Raw genomic sequence first — 18,535 nt, 5'->3', positions numbered from 1 at the left:
GGGTCGACTGTCCCAATTCTTTCCCCAATGGGAAAAAATTTCGAACAGTTCTTACATTCGCCGAATAATTCAAAAGGGCTATCATCTAGAATTCTTGGCAACACCCCCCTCTATGGTCACCCTTACACATCTTCCCAGGGATGCCCTGAAGAGGTCTGCCCTCCTAGAGGGCATACAGGAGTTAGCCGAGCAATTAGTGGTAGTGCCAGTACCAAAAGATCAGTGGTACCAGGGATTTTATTTCCATGTATTCGTAGTTCGCAAACCATCCGGAAAATACCGTCTAATAGTAAATCTGAGAAACCTGAACAAGTTTCTGGAATACAAAAGATTTACTATGGAAAGTATCTATTCGGTAAGGAAGAACCTCATGAAGGAAGCCTTCATGGTGACCCTAGACCTCAAAGATGCCTACCTTCAAGTGCCAATTCATGTGGATCACCAGGCGTACCTGAGGTTTGCGGTCGTGGTGGAAGGAGAAATCCTCCACTGGCAGTTCAGGGCACTACCATTTGGGCTAACCTCCAGCCCAAGGATATTTACAAAAATCCTAGCGGAAGCAATGGCATTTTTGCACCTCCAGGGTATATCCCTTATACCCTATCTGGACGACTTACTGATTTCAGGGAAGTCAGCCATCCAAGCACATTGGATTCTAACAAGGCAATAGCAGTCCTGGAGAGTCTAGGGTGGATAGTCAACAAAGAAAAATCCTCCTTCAAACCAGAACAGGTCAAGACCTTTCTGGGATATATAGTGGACACCAGGCAGCAGAGGCTCTTCTTGCCAGAAGACAAAGTGTTAAAACTAGCCTCAGCAGCAGGGGACCTGATAAAGAACCCCAGACTCTCCAGAAGAAATGTTCTGAGAGTCTTAGGCCTTATGTCAGCAAGCATTCCAGCGGTAGTCTGGGCTCAGCTTCATGCCAGGACACTGCATTTCTTCTTCCTGTCTTCGTGGGACAGAAAGAGAGTCCCTGGATCAGGAAATGCTGCTCACCCCTCAGGTCCTGACTTCCCTGGAGTGGTGGACGATTCACCAAAACCTGAAGGAGGGGCGACCATGGGCGCAGTGGAACCCAGTAAAGGTTACCACCTCCTGCCACCTGGAAAAGAAAAAAGCCCAGGGGCAATGGGACAGCTTACTAGCTCACAGGTCATCCAACTACAGGGAACTAAGAGGAGTGGGGGAATCCCTAATAGCCTTCCAGGAAGACATCAGGGGCAGAGAAGTCCAAGTAAGCTCCGACAACTCTACAGTGGTAGCGTACCTAGGTCACCAGGGAGGGACCAGATCCAGTCCCCTACTAGAACTATCCAAGAAAATCTTGGAATGGGCAGAAGGAAGAGTACTCTCTATTTCAGCCATACACATAAAGGGGACGAGCAATACAGAAGCAGACTTCGTCAGCCGTCAGCAGTTGAGGCAGGAGGAATGGGAACTGAACCCAGAGGTCTTTCAAACCCTGGTTCAGTACTTGGAAATCCGGAAATAGACTTGTTTGCCAACCGACAAAACAGGAAGGTAGAAAGGTGTTTCTCGATTTCCCAAGAACTACAGTCGGAGGGTCTGGATGCACTATCCCAGACCTGGCGCTTCGGGCTGGCCTATGCCTTCCCGCCGGTGGCGCTTATTCCGCGAGTTCTTCAAAAACTCAGCAGGTCTCCCGGCCAGATTCTTCTGATAGCACCATGGTGGCCAAGAATAGCTTAATTTGCAAACCTAAGATCCATGGCGTTAGTGGAACCACTAAAACTCCCGTACAGGGCAGATCTCCTCAGGCAGGGCCCAGTACTTCACCCAAAGCCGGAATTCTTTCAGCTGGCGGCCTGGTTAGTGAGTGCTAGATCTTGAAACGTAAAGGCTGCTCAGAGAAGGTCATAGGTACTCTCCTCATGAGCAGGAAACCAGTAACTCAAAAGATTTATTTAAAAGTGTGGAAGACCTTCTGTTCCTGGGGTAAGGAAAGACAGGTATCTTCAACTTCTATCCCGGTTATCCTGGACTTCCTCCAGGACGGGATAGACTTGGGATTAAAAGTTAGTACCCTTCGGGTCCAGATAGCGGCCCTCTCAGTCTATCTCGACCAAAGATTGGCTAAAGAGGACCTTATTAAAAGTTTTTTGTTAGCAAGAGAAAGAGTTTCTCCAGTCCAAAAATATAGTTGCCTGCCTTGGGACTTAACGCCTCTAACACCCTAGTTATCTATCTATACACCCATTCGAACCTATTGAAAAGGTTTCCCTTAAATTTCTAACTTTTTAAAATTAACTTTTTTGTTAGCCATTACTTCGGCCAGGAGGGTAGGGGATTTGCAGGCGCTATCCATGAAAGAACCCTTCCTGAGGGTACAGGCAGATAGGATCACTCTGATAGCAGACCCCCCTGTACCTACCTAAGGTGGCATCCTTATTTCATAGGACGCAAGACATAATATTGCCGTCCTTTTTTGTTCTGAACCAAAGAACGAAAAAGAAAAGTCACTGTTTAGATGTAAGAAGGTGTCTTCTCACCTATTTAGAGAGAACTAAGGCCCCGTACACACCATAGAATCTATCCGCAGATAAATCCCATCGAATGGGTTTCAGCGGATAGATTCTATGGTGTGTACACTCCGGCGGATATTTATCCGTGGATATTTCCGAATTCCAGCAGATAAATATTTGTCGACATGCACAGAATATCTATCCGCTGGAATCGGATCCCACGGATGGATCCGCTGGCCTGTACAGACTCACCGAATCCATCCGTCCGAAGGGATCCCCCGCATGCGTCGTAATGATTTGACGCATGCGTGGAATTCCTTATATGACAGCGTCGCGCACGTCGCCGCGTCATAATCGCGGCGACGGCGCGACACGTCATCGCAAGAGGATTTCGGAGCGGATTTCAATGCGATGGTGTGTACACACCATCGCATGAAAATCCGCCGAAATCCACGAGAGGATTTATCCGCGGAAACGGTCCGCTGGACCGTATTCGCGGATAAATTCTATCGTGTGTATGGGGCCTTAGAGTTTTAGGAGATCCAATCACCTATTAGTTCTACATGCTGGGCCCAGGAAGGGGACTGCAGGCATCAAAAGCCTCAGTCTCAAGATGGATTAGAGAAGCTATATCCAAGGCCTATGTGTGCACTGGAGCAGCAGCCCCCATTAAAATCAAGGCTCACTCTACTAGATCCTTAGCAACTTCCTGGGCTGAGAAAGCAGGGGCCTCCTGGGAACAAATCCGCAGCGCGGCTACCTGGTCCAGCCATCATACATTCCTGAAGCACTATCGTGTGGAAATGTTGTCACAGCAAGACTTAGCCTTGCTTTTTTAACAAAAATATGTGGAATAATACATATTGGCCTAAAATAAGGGGATATTTATTGTAGCAAAAAGTAAAAAATATTGGCCCAGATTCAAGTAGAATCGCGCAATATTTGCGTGGGCAAAGAGCAATTTTTTTCTCTGCGCCCACGCAAATATTGCGCTTTGCCCGCGATTCACGGAGCAGTTGCTCCGTAAATTGCGCGGGCAATATGCTAAGCAGCCGGGCGCAAGGCTGCCTAATGTAAATGATCCCGCCGGGGGCGGGAATCATTTAAATTAGGCGCGCTCCCGCGCCGAGCGAACAGCGCATGCTCCGTCGGGAAACTTTCCCGACGTGCATTGCGGCAAATGACGTCGCAAGGACGTCATTTGCTTGTAAGTGAACGTGAATGGCGTCCAGCGCCATTCACGGTTCACTTACGTAAACGACGTTAAATTTGAACGTCGCGAGCGGGAGGCGCAGCTATACTTTAGCATTGGCTGCGCCTGCTATTAGCAGGAGCAACCTTATGCTAAAGGCGCCGTACGGAAACTCCGTACCTTGCGTAGGCAGGGCCCGCGCAACTTTTGTGAATCGGTGGTAGTATGCAATTTGCATACTACACGCCGATTACAAAGGCCGCGCCCCCTAGCGGCCAACGCAAGAATGCAGCCTGGGATGTGAAGGCATAAGGAGGCTTATGTTTATCACATCCTAGGCTGCATTCGGTGTAACGAGGTTCCTGAATCAGGAGCACTCGTTACACCGGAGCAAGTAAGCACTTGCGCCACGCAACTATGGTTGCGCGGGCGCAAGTGCTTCTTGAATCTGGGCCATTGTTTGTTTGTTTTTTTGGGGTGCAATTGTCGGATAAATCCATGCATTGCCGTATCGCAAAAAATGTCCTGGTCATTAACCACTTCAATACCGGTCATTTTCACCCCTTTCCTGCCCAGGCCAATTTTCAGCTTTCAGCGCTGTAACATTTTGATTGACAATTGCACGGTCATGCAACACTGTACCCAAATTAAATTTTCTAAATGTTTTACCCAAATTTAATTTTCTAAATGTTTTATCCCACAAATAGAGCTTTATTTTGGTGGTATTCGATCACCTTTGCATTTTTTTTTTTTTTGAGCTATAAACAAAAAAAAAAAGCGAAAATTTTGAAAAAAAAAAATCTTTTTTTGTTTTTGCTATAAATATCCCAGTATTTTTTCTTTTTACTTGTAATGGTGGTGATCTGGGATTTTATTTTATTTCATTGTGACTGTGACATTGCGGTGGACAGATCAGACACTTTTGACGCTGTTTTGGGACCATTAACATCTATACAGTGATCGGTGCTATAAATATACATTGATTACTGTGTAAATGTCTGCTGGGCGTGCACCCTATACCGCCGGGAAGCCGAGGACATCACATGACGCCTGCCCAAATAGGAGATCCCACCTGCGGACATCATATGACAATATGAGGGTAATGAAGTGGTTAAGAGGGGAAAATCCTTCCGGTCCCAAGCTGCTAGTAGGTTCAGCTTTCCTCAGACTCGACCTGCAAATGCGGTGTACAGAGGCAGACCGGGAATCTTCCAGTGTAAACTAGGCGATTTCCCCGTTCTGCTAGATGACATGTCAGATCTTCTGTTCCCAGTGATCTTTGTCATGTCCCTGGCAGCCCATCCCACCTACAGTTGGAACACACCCAGGAAACTCTTCTAACCCCTTGATCGCCCCCTAGTGTTAACCCATTTCTTGCCAGTGTCATTTATACATTAATCCAAGCATTTTTATAGCCATGTCACTGGTCCTTAAAAAGTGTCATTTGATTTGAACGTCGCAGTCCTACTAAAAAATCGCAGATCGCCATTACCATTAAAAACAACAAAATAAATAAATAAAAAGTCCCTAAATCTATCCCATAGTTTTTCACCAAAAATATGTAGCAGAATACATATCTGCCTAAACAGATGAATTGTGTGTGTGTGTGTGTGTGTGTATATATATGTGTATGTATGTGTATATATATATATATATATATATATATATATATATATATATATATATATATGTATATATATATATATATATATATGTATGTATGTATGTATGTATGTGTATATATGTGTGTGTGTATACATACATACATACATACATACATACATACATACATACATACATACATACATACATACACAATTACATAGCGCTACCCCCGAAGGAGCCACTGATTTGTTGTTGGGATCGGCATATTAAGTTACCTTGATGTGGCCCAGGGGTGCAGTTGTAGAAACAAGTAGTGAGCGAAGGTCCAGACCGTGAATAAAGGTTTTTCCAATGCTTTATTTCCAGGCCAACATCAACATCAAATAGGAAGAAAAGGGTGATGACGAGAAAGGGAGAACCTTGCAGTATCAGGCCTGGATAGGAACCAAGCAATCCTGCTCTCAGTAGTATCAAATAGTGATTCTAGCCAGAGTGGGTGAAGTGCCCCCGGACAGACCCCTCTCACAAGCCTGGCAGCCGAGGTGTCACTTGGGATTTCTGGGAGGAACAGGTCTCTCTCACAGACCTGGCTCTAGGGCCTTTGCCACAGGCCAATTACTTTAAGTGAGCTAGATGGATGAATGGAGCGAATCCTCCCAGTAGGTTTTAGAATAGGTCACCAGATGACAGCAAAGCGTACCTGTCAGCATTCCGGTCACCAGATCCCCGATTGGTTCGTTCAAGCCCTGTTGGACAACCTGCCTCCGGGTTCTCCTCAAGCCGCCCCCCCCCCCCAATCGAACGGCACCCAGCCTGGGATCCTCTCAATAGAACTGGGGACCCAGTAAGTCCCCTTTTACCTCCGGATGAGGTTCTGTGTAGCTTGCAATTCTGGCCAGATAGGCCGCGCAGGCGGGGTCCATTGATGCACGCACCCTGAAGGTGGATGCCGCACCTGGAACCGGGAACCCGCAAATATTTTGGAGCACATGACACCTGTCACAGATATACTCTCCCCCAGCATGCCCCACGAGGGGAAAAACTCCTCTGATTGGCTGCTGGGGAAAACTTGCTCTGCCAGAACCCCTCTGGCGCCAACTGCTGGCCAGGGATGGCACCGCATCCCTGGAGTACAGACTGACCCAGTGGACATTTCTGGAATGACAGAAAGTACCAAATTAGTAAATTGCGAATGGGAGCAAACTAACTCTCCCATTCCCCACTAACTTTAGCGTAGTGCCCATACTGAAAGTAAGGGGGCGCTATATATATAAAAATATATATATAGAAAAAATAAAATGGGGGGGGGGGGCGGGGATATGTATTATAGCAGAAGTGAAGAGAAGCTCCTTCTTTTTTTTTTTCTTCTTTTTTTTTTTTTCAAATTGACATTCCTTCCTTCATTCTTTTTTTTTTTTTTTTCGTTTGATAGTGCAAAATATAAAAACTGCAGAGGTGATCAAATTCCAGCATTGCACAACCGCGCAATTGTCAGTTTGCAGTGCTGTTTCGCAAAAAATGGTCTGGTCGGGAAGTAGGTAACTCCTTCTTGGGGCTGAAGTGGTAACAGGAAGTTCTTCCTTTGGGCTTTTAATAAAGCGTCCTTGACTCTGCTCTTATTAAAGCTAAAGCCACATGTGCAAGGCTTTGGAACAGTATATATCCATGTATAAAAGAAGGAAAACTATTTTTGACCCTTTCTTGCTTTGTCCACAATGAGTGGAAAACCAGTGAACTTTGCAATTTAAGATGTTTTCCGATGATTACAATGGCTTGGTAATGAACACAGAAATGTTCCAAAATGTGAAAAATCTTGGTGCTAGTGTGCTGCAATTATTCTCTTTTCTATACAGAATTGCATCTGTTCTGTGAATGGATTAAAGAACCATATTGTATGTATATGTGTGCTTTTTATGTGGTTGGTTGTCAGGGTTGCACAAACTATGCTTACTCTTCAAATCACACCAACTGTTATCTTAAAAAATGTACATCTGCAGAGTATTCAGAATGCTAGGTAAATAATTAAAGTATTGCGGTCTGAACCAGCCTGTGAGCTTTCACCTGGATAATAAATATTGCATCATATGTAGCACGTTCTATGCTTCCTGCTGCAGAAGTGTTCATATCTTTCTTTTTGCATTTATCTTCAGCAGGGGGAGCCAGTGAATAGTCGGCAGCATAGTAATGTGCTGAGCTTTGCTTCTCATTCCTTTTACAAGTTCTTCACCAGTCATTCAGCTGCAGCTGCATCTGATTGGTGATATTCTTTACTGGCCATAATTTTATCATGCGTGTTTTCACTGGAAACTTGTAATGAGGAGGAGGCAGTTGGAGGTGGTTGACTAAAAACGGTAGATGGAATGCACTTCCGTTTTTATCTTTTTTTAAATTAACTATACTAAGTGCTGGAATACTAGAATTCAGTTCCCTAAATCTACCTTTAAAGTATTTAACCCTTCATGACTGCAGGTGTTTCATACTTCTTTTTTTTTTTTTTATTTCCCCAGATTGGTATTTCAGTTATGTTGTTGCTAATTAACTTGTTAATGAGTGGGCCTCTCTACGAAACAAAAGGGTTAAATACGTTATTTAGTGGTTAGAGTGGGCGATGTGTGGCATAAGCGTCTAATGTGCATAAAATATAAGGACAGTCCAACCCCCCCCCAAATGACCCCATTTTGGAAAGTAGACACCCCAAGCTATTTGCTGAGAGGCATGTTGAGTCCATGGAATTTTTCATATTTTACTACAATTTTTTCTTTATCATACATCATGGGGCACAGAGCCTTGTTAATTACTTAATGGGTTATATCTCGCCTTCAGGTGCCGGACACTGGTGTGATCAATTACACAGGAAGTTTCCTCCCTATATAACCCCTCCCATACCGGGAGCACCTCAGTTTTTTGGTGTTGGTCACGGTTAAAGAATGTGCTAAGAAGAAGCTCTGCTAATAATCCCTGCGGGGGTTTAAGGAGTTGCACAATCGGATCCATCCAAGAAGGCCAAAATAACGCCAAAGTGGATGGTATCCGTGCCTCGCGGAGTGAGGTTTTGCCTGTAATGTCGTGTGTGTTTTATTTTTTTATTTTTAAGGACTGGTCTCTGGGATCCAGCACTTTGTGGCACAAATTAAAAAATGCCCAAAGGTTTCTGGCAGAGTGCCTTACAGGTCCAGGGAAGAGGCCTCCTTTTAAGTAGGAAACCAGAACCCTGAAGGTTGGCACAACACAGCCTGCCGTGATAGGTGAAGGTTGGAACTGGCTGGTCATCAGCAGTATCCTGCAGCGGGAATAAGGTAAATGAAGACAACCCTCGGTAATTCTTGGGGTTCTCTTCTATGAGTAGTTGCATGTCTTACCGGTTTTCTGCATTCCTCGTGTTTTTTTTTTTTTTTTTTTTTTTTTTTTTTTTTTGCATGCTCTCCAGAATGAAAGCTCAGTGCAGCCGGTCTGTGGATCTGCTCACTTCTTCAGCTTCAGGCTGTGCCACATAAAGGTTGAAGGGGGGGTCCCACGTTGTCCACGGTCCCACGGCGATCCCCCTGCATAAGGTCACCTCTCCCCCGCTTTCTGCCGTCCTTATACGCATGCATGTGAGTGCGCTTTGTTTCTATACTGGAGCAGCGGGGCCATGGTTGCCATGAGCGCGCACGTTCTACAGCGCAGGCGCAGGGCGGGTGTTGTTTAAAAACCCCCAGACGCCAAGAGACCTGTAAGCGAAAGGACACAGCAGCTTGTATGGGACACATAAGCACCTGTGTGGATTGGATTCAGGCATACTGAAGACACCTACTCGGCATCAGGCTGTGCAGATTAGCATGCATGTGTATATTGCCAGACTAGGTTCAGCAGTTGATGCACCTATGTTGATACCTCTACCTTTTGATTTAGGACTATAAGCACGGCACAGAGCACTTTAACTATTGAATCACAGTCATATATTGTACATATTCTTTATCTTTTTATTTATTTTGTATTTCTAAATAACCGCACAGATTCACTCATTTTTATTTTTTATTTCTTTCTTTCATGATTTAACATATGGTTTGGTTCACTTACCGCAAGTAGACTAAGCTATAGCATTATACGTGAGAAGTCTTGTATTTACCATTTATTATTGTGTTTTTCACATATCAGTTAAGAGGCGCCAACACCTACTACCTCACCCCTCCTCACATTCCATATTCCATTTAGGTGGAATTTCACGTAGGGGCTGCCACTTAAACAATTTGTACACACCTACTAGTATCACTGCATCACTTTGAAAATATTAGTTCCGTAGCGCGGGTTCTACCACCCCTCTTTTACATTGACTTAGGACTATGTCTCCCTGTAAAGGGGTTCAGGGGTAGGAAAAGGGGGGCACTAAAGTGTCGCGATCTGGATCTAGGGGTTCTAGACATGCCTGCTTGATACCATCCTCCCCTGAGAGACCTGAGGCAGCCGCACAGGATGAGCCATTGGCCCTGTCAGGCACTGCAGCCTCTCCCAACATTGCAGCCCTGCATTTGTCATTGAGGACGCTTTTGCATTTGCATTGTTTGGTTTATAAGAGAGGTTAGCTTCTATAATTGCAGCATCCTCGCAAAAGAGCAGAAAGTGGGGTAGGTCCCCTTCCCCTGCTCTAAATCCTCAAACAGAGGATCAACAGTCTGATGAAGATTCACCATCAAGGAACAGGTGCAATCTGACGAGGCGGAGGGATCGGAAGCCTCACAAGCTCTGAAGTCGCAGCTGCAATCTTTTACAGAAATTCATGCTGCTGCTTAACCTCAGCCCAGGCGGCCGAAGCCTATGTCTCTTGCCTGGGTCTTTTAAATTCCCATAGGTTTCTTGTACCTTCCCAGTCTGTCCATTACTGGAACAGTTGTTTATGCTGATTGGGCACTCGCATAAGCTGTTTTTTCCCCTCAGTTTCATTACTTTATCCGAGGGGTATAAGTTGCTAAAAACCTCCACAGGATCCTCATGCAGGTTCTTGCTTACAAGCTAGCCAAATGCACAACTGCTGGGGATGCACAGTTGCTACTGCACATTGTTGCTAATCGACTAAATCTTTTCTTTTCTTTTCTTTTCTTTTCTTTTCTTTTCTTTTCTTTTCTTTCTTTCTTTCTCATAAAGATACATGATTATGAAATGTACATAATGCATGTTGGGTAAAAACATGTTTATGATTAATCACCTAGATGCACGTTTTTTTTTTTGTATGAATATACATGGTTTTTACATATGATGAGAGCCTCTGGGGTAAGGTATGTAAATACTATCATAAAAGGTCCCATCATCCTTTAGAAATTGAGATATAGAATAGTTGGATCTGAGGTCCCCGAACCGAAGAACCAAAATGAAGAAAGGGGGGGGTTTACATAGTCGCATGAGGATGCTTGATCGCATTTAGGTGCTTGAACGCATAAACATGCTTGGACGCACAAGAGTGCTTGATTACTCAAGGATACTTGATCATACAGAGGCTTTTTTTTTCACAGAAATGCCTAAAATCGCATTAAAAATGCTTGATTGCATAAAGATGCTGGATCACACAAGGGTGTCTGATCATACAAGAGTCCTTTTGTCACACAAAGGTACTTCGCACAGTGGTGCATAAAATGCTGAATCGCATAAGGATGCATGATCGCCTAGTTTTGTGTGATTGCATAATGAGGCATGTTATTATAGGTCTCCTTAAATATACAAGATTGCTTACGTTCGCATAGGAATACGTGTCTGCAACACGTTCATAAACGTTTGCAAAGATGATCATGCATGTATACAACGCATTTTTTTTATGTTTTGTCTAAAGGACATTTGTATGAATTCATACTTCCATGTATGTACGCTGCCATAGGGGCATAAGGCTTTAACACAGGCCACATACACATATGGGGAGCTAGTTGCACGTGTATTTATTTGCATGGCATTTCAGAAGTTGTCTGCGTTTTTCACAAGGGAACAGCACCTCTTCCAGTTGGTGGTCTTGCCCTCCGGATATTCACCGTGCCCCGGGTTTACAATGTGCTAGGGCTCGCCTTTAGCAGGACTAAAAGGCCCCGGGTTATAGCAGTAATGGCATACCGAGGCAATCTGCTACTGATGGATCAATCTGTAGCATGGCTGGGCCTATGTGTGTCCAGCATGCTGCCTAGGGCCCGCCCCTCGAGCACTCGTGGCCACACAACAAGTCAGAGGTGCCCAACCCGCCCACAGCACGCACCCCCTCCACCATCCGGGACTAGGCTGGTTCCGACGACGGCAAATACCTGGAACACCTGGGTTGGGATCCCAGTCTAAAGGTACATTCTTCTTGGTAAGAAGCTTGGAGTGTTTTTTAACTGTGATACCACTCTGTTTATCTGCCATTTTCTATATGTTTTTTGTTGCATTATTTTTCTACTTGATAAAATTCATTGTTTTTTTCCATAGTGTTCTAATATTGGTGTTCTTTGGGGGAACTATTTTCTCTCGTTTTTGTTGGTGTTTGGGACAAAGCCCAAGAAGAGTTTTTTTTTTTTTTTTTTTTTTTCTTGCCTCAAACAAAATCAGCACTATAAGAAAGCCGGTCTATATGGTAAAGGCAAGAAAGAGTTCCTTCCATTCACTCTTTTTGCTTAAGGTGCTAGGGAAGATGGTAGCTTCATTCAAAGCGGTCCACTATGCTCGGTTTCGTTTAAGGCTGCTTTGAACATAATTTTGTCTGCCTGGAACAAGAAGATCCTAACCTGGCATTATCCAAAGGGTTTTGTCCCAGGGATACGCCACAGTCTCAGTTGGTGGTTCTTAACCAAAAAGATTGGCAGAAAGGAAGGTCCTTCATAGCGGTTACCTGGCTGGTAGTGAATACGAACGCTGGCCTCAAGGGATGGGGACCAGTCCTGGAAGAAACCACTGCCCAGGGGAAGTGGTCAAGCTCCAAGAAAGCCTGGTCCGTCAACATTTCAGAGCTTCGGATGGCATGTCTGGCTTAATGGCCTGGGTGCTTAGGTTGCAGGTTTGTTCTGTCACAGTACAATCTGACAATGCCACACCAGTGGTTTACTTCATTTACCAAGGAGGCGCTAGAAGTCACGCGGCCAGAAGGAAGTGAGCCATGTTCTGGGTTGGGTAGAGGAGCTTGGGCCTTGCCTAGCGACAATCTACATTTCATGAAATGGTAAATTGGCAGGTGGTTCTCTGGAGCCGTCAACAATGGTTACTGGGAGAATATCTTCTACACGCTAACCTTCTTTCTTCTTTTTTTTTTTTTTTTTTTTTTTTTTTCTGATCAGATGCCAGGTTCAACAAGAAGTTGGACAGCTTTGTGTCAAGGACAAAGGATCCACTCGCATATGGGACATTACTGTGCAGGGATCGCAAGGGTGGGTGAATCCTCACCCAGACTTTTTTTCCTAAAAGGATCTAGTTTTCATTTGAATCAAGATGTTTCTTGCCTTCCTCTTTTTCAGAACCTTGCTCTACGGAAGGAAATGTATTCCTTTTTTCTCAAAATTGAGATCAGTTAAGTCTATCCAAAGGTTTCAGATACAGGAAACTGACGTTTTGTTTTGTTGCCAAAAGACACTAGAAATGGGCAGGCGGCGTTCAAATCTGATATTAAAATGGTTACACTCTCTCGTTGTAATGAGAGCAGTTAAGGCCTTCCTGAAGCGGCTGCTCAGATATGGAAACCATTTGTTGCGCTACCAGGAGGCCCCAGCAAAGGGCCTAAATCAACTGTTTTAAATGTTGATTCATCAAGTTTAGTCAGGCTTGTGGTTTAAAGAGAGGGTTTCCCCCTGTTTCTTTTAGAGTGCACTCTACCAGGACAGTAAGCGATTATGCGCGGTGCAGTACCAAGCCTTTTGAGACAGGTTTGAAAGGCCACAACTTGGTCGCCGGTGCATATGTTCACTAATTTCTTTCAGGTGAATGTAAGACGGCAATAGGATGCCGCTTTTTGGCGCAGTATGCTGCAGGTCCTCGCGCCCGATAGCGTTCTGCCTCCCCTGTATTGGCGTATTAACACTCACTTTTTCACTCTGCAAATCGATTGCAAATAGTGTGTGCGTCTTATACGCCGATACTGCAATTTGGGCTGCCTCTGAGAAAATGGGGAGGGGGGGCGCGGGACGAGCGCCGTCAGATTACATACAGCGAGAATCTCCTGTTTACTTAGCGGCCTATGTAATAGGAAGTCCCGTATCCTGGGCCAGCATTGGACCAGTGCTCTGTCTATCATAGAAGCCGGTCCAGGAAGCGGGACTTTGTATTAAGTAAACCGGAAATTATCGCTGTATGTAATCTGATGCCGCTCATCCCCCCGCCCCCCTTTCTGAGATGGGCATTGATCAGGCTGTATTCATGGCAATGGGGAGGCTGCACATGGGCATTAATCAAGCTGCATTGATGGGCAATTGTGAAGCTGCAGATAGGCATTGATCAATCTGCACTGATGGGCAATTTTGAGGCTGCAGATGGGCATTGACCCTTATTTTGCTTCAAAGTTCTTTTATTTAAAATTTGTAAGGTGGTTGGTTTTTTTTTTTTTTTCTGAAACTTCCCTCTTAAAATTAAGGTGTGTGTGTGTGTGTGTGTGTGTGTGTGTGTGTGTTCTATGCCTGTGCGTGTTTATATGCCGATTTATATATGGTAATTGACAAGGCTCTGTGTCCCGTGATGTCCGAAAAAGAAAATAGTATTTTTATAACAAATCCCTTTCTTGGAGTACATCATGGATCACAGAGCGCCCCCCCTCTTATTTGAGGATTTTGGGACACTTATATTTTTGCTACAAAAACTGAGGTGCTCCCGGTATGGAAGGGGTTATATATGGAGGAAACTTCCTGTCTAATTGATCACACCAGTGTCCAGCACCTGAAGGTGGAATATAACCCATTAAGTAATTTTATAAGGCTCTGTGTCCCGTTATGTACTCCAAGAAAAAGATTTTTTCAGGTAAGCTATTATAAAAATCCTATTTTTGTCACAAGTTCCCCACTGTTGACCCATTTCTCACACACACACACACACACACACACACACACACCCTGTTCCCCACTGTGCTACCACCCTTAACCCCTTTCCCCCTCTCACACACTCACAGACCCTTTTCCCACTGTACCTTCTACATACCTGCACCCACCTCATGGTTTCCTTCCTCATGTTAAACATCCGGCTGCTGGCTTCTCTTTGTCCAGGCTCTCTACTCTAATGCTCAAGCTACACTGCAGCCTGGGGATGGAGTGGAGACCCAACATAAGAGCGCTCAGATCCTACAGGGAGCTCTAATGGCAGTTGCCCCTGGTTTTAATCACGCTTATCTGTCAGCCAGCAGGGAAGCCCACTGACAGATGAATGAGTCATTAGATGTTAAGGATGCGGCAGCCCCGCTCCTTAACCACTGAAAATTGCTGCATTCTTTTGTGTAATTTTCCGTTGTCAGCAGGAGAATCCCTCTGACAGCTGAAAGAACCGAGCCGGTAGGTTTTGGTGCATTTGCACTAGTACTGTTACTCGTGCAAATGCTTGGCATCAGCACCGGTATAAGTGCAACTCTATTTGTAAAGTTTGCCTTTTAACATGTGCCATCCAGAATGTTAGACAAATGTTAGTTAAAGAGTTATTTAAAGGTGACTGTATGACAAGGTGTTGGGTGAAATAAGTTTTAGGACATTGCTAAACTGCCTGTTCAGTTTAATATTCTGTGGGTGTACATTTTTTATTAGGAACTTTACACAGATGAAATGGTTATCAGAATGGCAAAATAAAATAAAAAAACATCAAAACAAGTGGATGATTTCTAAATACAACTTTAAACAAGAACATACAGAATTTTGTATATTCAATATGTAAACAAATTACTTGGATTTTCAACAGCCAATTTTGTTAAATAACTACCATGCTTACTGTCTTTTCTTTCATACTTCTTTTTAAATCACCCTTATCACTAAACCACATTTTCCTTTTGCAGGTGTCTTAATACTTATGTGTAATCCTTCTTTTTTTTTTTTTTTTTTTCATTCCAGGTGCCATCTACACCCTTATAGTACTGCAGGAACCGATTGCCATGTGTGCTCCAGCTGCTGTCTGCCTTGGGCTTCTCTTGTTGCTGAACATTCGTGGGCAAGGCAAGAGATCCAAGTCTAAGTCTGCATAAAAAGACTTGGAAGTCAATCTGTCCCCCATGGGACCAATGATTTGTTTTTTTGTTTTTACTATAAACATCATGATAACACTCTGGGAGCTGTTAAGATACTTAAAAAGAATCTGCCAGGGTGGAACTTTGAAAGCTGCCATTGACTTTTTTTTTTGCACAACCTCGAGGCTGTCATACTCATCTTTTCTTACTATTTGTTGAGTCTTCAGTCGCCAAATAAAACACCTATAGGGATACCAGCAGTCTTGGATTTTCAGTGTCTGCTTGTTTTAAGGTCCGTGGCTCACTAAATAGTTAAAGGGTGGATATGATAACCCTGAAGTATGCACACTCAATTCAACATTTGCAGCACCCTGTTTCCTGACTGGTTCTCTTTTAGTTCTATAATTAATTACTCTGCTATCGTCTACACAAGTGTTTTATCCACCCAGTGTTGATCTACTATTTGTCAATATTTGGAGTTTCACCTATCAGTGTCACAAAGTCTGCACTGGGTTTAAACAAAAATTGCTGGCTATGTTATGTTCTGGATGGGTGTCAATAATCTGATAATAAAACCATATTTTTGAACAAAGTCTACTTTGTACCTCCTTTTTTGTGATGCATTGATTTTTGTGATGTTTTATGAAGCTATGTACATGCTTGGCAACCACCAACTTCTATTTATAACCTGTAGTGTGAAGCCAAACTTCAGGTAAACCTCCTATACTAAGGTGACCAGATTTTTAAAATGAAACCTGGGGACAATTTTTTTTTTTTTTACTAGTAATGGCGGCAATCAGCCCGACACCGCCCGCCTCGCAGCCTGTCAAGTCTTACTCTCCGGGCCCCGACTACTACTGGGTGGGGTGCGGAGGAAGATCACTCCACCAGGGAAGGCAAGGAGATAAACAGGCCGGCGGCTGGCCAGGACTTGAGCCAAGGCAGAAGAACATGCGAGCGGAGCTGAATGGGCATTCACCCGAAACTGAAGAAATATTCCCTCCGCTCCGACCAGCACATGATCATCAGAAAGGGGCACAGATAATGGAAAAAAAATATACCTCACTAAGCTAGTTGGAGCGGCAGAGTGGGGTGTGTAATTCAGATTTTTTTTTTTATTCTGAACTGACTGTCTTTGAAATTGCCCCAGCCCCTTTCCAAACCCGATCTGGGGACAAAACCAGGGACAGACTTGGTCCGGGGACAGTGTCCTCAATCCGGGGACTGTCCCCTGAAAACGGGGGATGTCTGGTCACCCTACTCTATACACCCAGTTGCAATGCATACTATAACCAGTTTACCTGGAAAAAGATTTGTTATTTTGTTCAGTTGTAGTTTGTGCCAGGCATTATAGCCAGGTCCTGCTGTCCCTGCAACCGCTTTGCAGATTACACTACAGTTTAATAATGTACCTCGGTCTAGCACCCAACCCTAGCCTGTAACTGGACAATGAAGGAGCAACAACACTCTCTTCTCACATAGGGATCAGTGTGAAATGGACAGAACTGTGTGACGCAGCATGGCCTGATTGGCTACAGATGCAACACATCCCTGTCCTTGTGTAGAAGGTATTGCAGGATACAGATATCGTGATTTGTTTCAGGTACTGTATACATGCATAACAATTATGTAATTTATTTTTTTTTTTTTGCTAAATTAAATGTGGGCTTTTTTAATCTGCCTGCACTTCAGCTTTAAAAATAATTCCAGGCAAAACCTGAAGGCATTCAGTGAGCTATTAATGCTGTACACTGAAACCGTACTTGGAATTCTTAATCAATTTAACTTAATCTGTGTTATTTATAAACACCTGCAGGAAAAAAAAACCCACACAGCTCCATATATTTGAGATATTTGTATAGCACCAAAAATGTATGCCGCACATTACATATATTGTATATTCACATCAGTCCGGGTCATAAAAGAGCTTACAATCTAAGGGCCCTAACTCTCATTCATTCATTCATTCATTCATTCATTCTCTCTCTCACACACACACACACACACTAGGGACAATTTGGGGCAGGAGCCAAATAACTTGCCAGCACGATTTTGGAGTGTGGGAGGGAACTCATGCAGGCACAGGGACATCATGCAAACTCCATGCAGGTAGTGTCGTGGGTTAGGATTTGAACAGACAGCTCTAGTTCTGTCAGGTAGAGGAGCTAGCCACAAAGCCACTGTACATACCGTATATTCTTTTCTCTCTGCTTCTGCAATACTGACCACATTTAAACTTCCGATGGAGGCTTGAAGTTGATTGGTGGCTGTGGGAAATGTCTTAGTACTGGCACTTTATCCAACATGCTTTCTATAAATGAGAGGCAGTAAAGATGGTGTTCCAGCATCTTCAAAGTAGACTATAGGGAGTGGAGGAAACTCGTGCTATACAGCAAAGTCTGCATGAAGAACTTAGCTAACCAGCGGATTATGGTTATGCTGCTCCATGTATGCATCTAAAAGTTTTCTATTCCAAATTTTGACTAGAGCAGGGGCGGACTGACAACTCATGGGGCCCCTGGGAAATAGGAGATTATGGGGCCCCCGGGCAGTAGAAGATTATGGGGCCCCCAGGCAATATATTATGGGCCACACAGTATACACAAACGCACTGAAAGGGTACTGGAGAGGCGGGGCAACTATAATCTTGGGATTTTTAGACCAAAAGGATGTTGGTAAGGGACATTTCAAGGACAGATGTAAAAAAAACACAATTTTTTACATACTGTCCCTGGTTTTACTGAGGCTGGCAACCCTGGTGGGGCCCCCTAGTGGCATGGGGCCCTCGGGCAGTGCCTGAGTGACCATATGCTCAGTCCGCCCCTGGACTAGAGTGTACCTTTTCGATGGGCAACTGCATGATGCCATGTTGACATACAGGTAGGTAAGTGCAGTTCCCACATCTGCAGAACTGAATTTATGTAATGGCAAGGGGTGCTGAGGTGTGCTGGAGGTTCTATTGATGCTGGCTGCTGGGGAATCTATTGTTGCTGGAGGGGATCAATTTTTGCAGGGGGGTGCTCTATTGTTGCTGGGGGGAGGTTAATCGTTGCTGAGAAAAATCTCTATTGTTGAGGGAGGGCTCTAATGTTGCTGGAGGGTCTATTGATGCTGGCTGTTAGGAGTCTATTGTTGCTTGGG

The 18,535-nt window shown here is 44.3% G+C and overlaps 1 protein-coding gene across 1 annotated transcript in view; it reads left to right on the top strand.

Annotated features, from left to right (window-relative positions):
* Positions 1 to 15,987, top strand: part of TMEM35B (transmembrane protein 35B) — a 39,549-nt gene extending 23,562 nt beyond the window's left edge. Inside the window, exon 3 of the mRNA XM_040337300.1 lies at positions 15,282 to 15,987. Coding sequence (XP_040193234.1) covers positions 15,282 to 15,412 — 131 coding nt within the window. The 3' untranslated portion in view covers positions 15,413 to 15,987. The remainder of the gene's footprint in view (positions 1 to 15,281) is intronic.
* Positions 15,988 to 18,535: the final 2,548 nt, after the last annotated feature.

Source organism: Rana temporaria, chromosome 2 (genome assembly GCF_905171775.1).
Source record: "Rana temporaria chromosome 2, aRanTem1.1, whole genome shotgun sequence".
Lineage (NCBI taxonomy): Eukaryota > Metazoa > Chordata > Amphibia > Anura > Ranidae > Rana > Rana temporaria.
The sequence above is the reverse complement of the archived record's forward strand: the minus strand, read 5'-3'. Positions and strand labels throughout refer to the sequence as shown.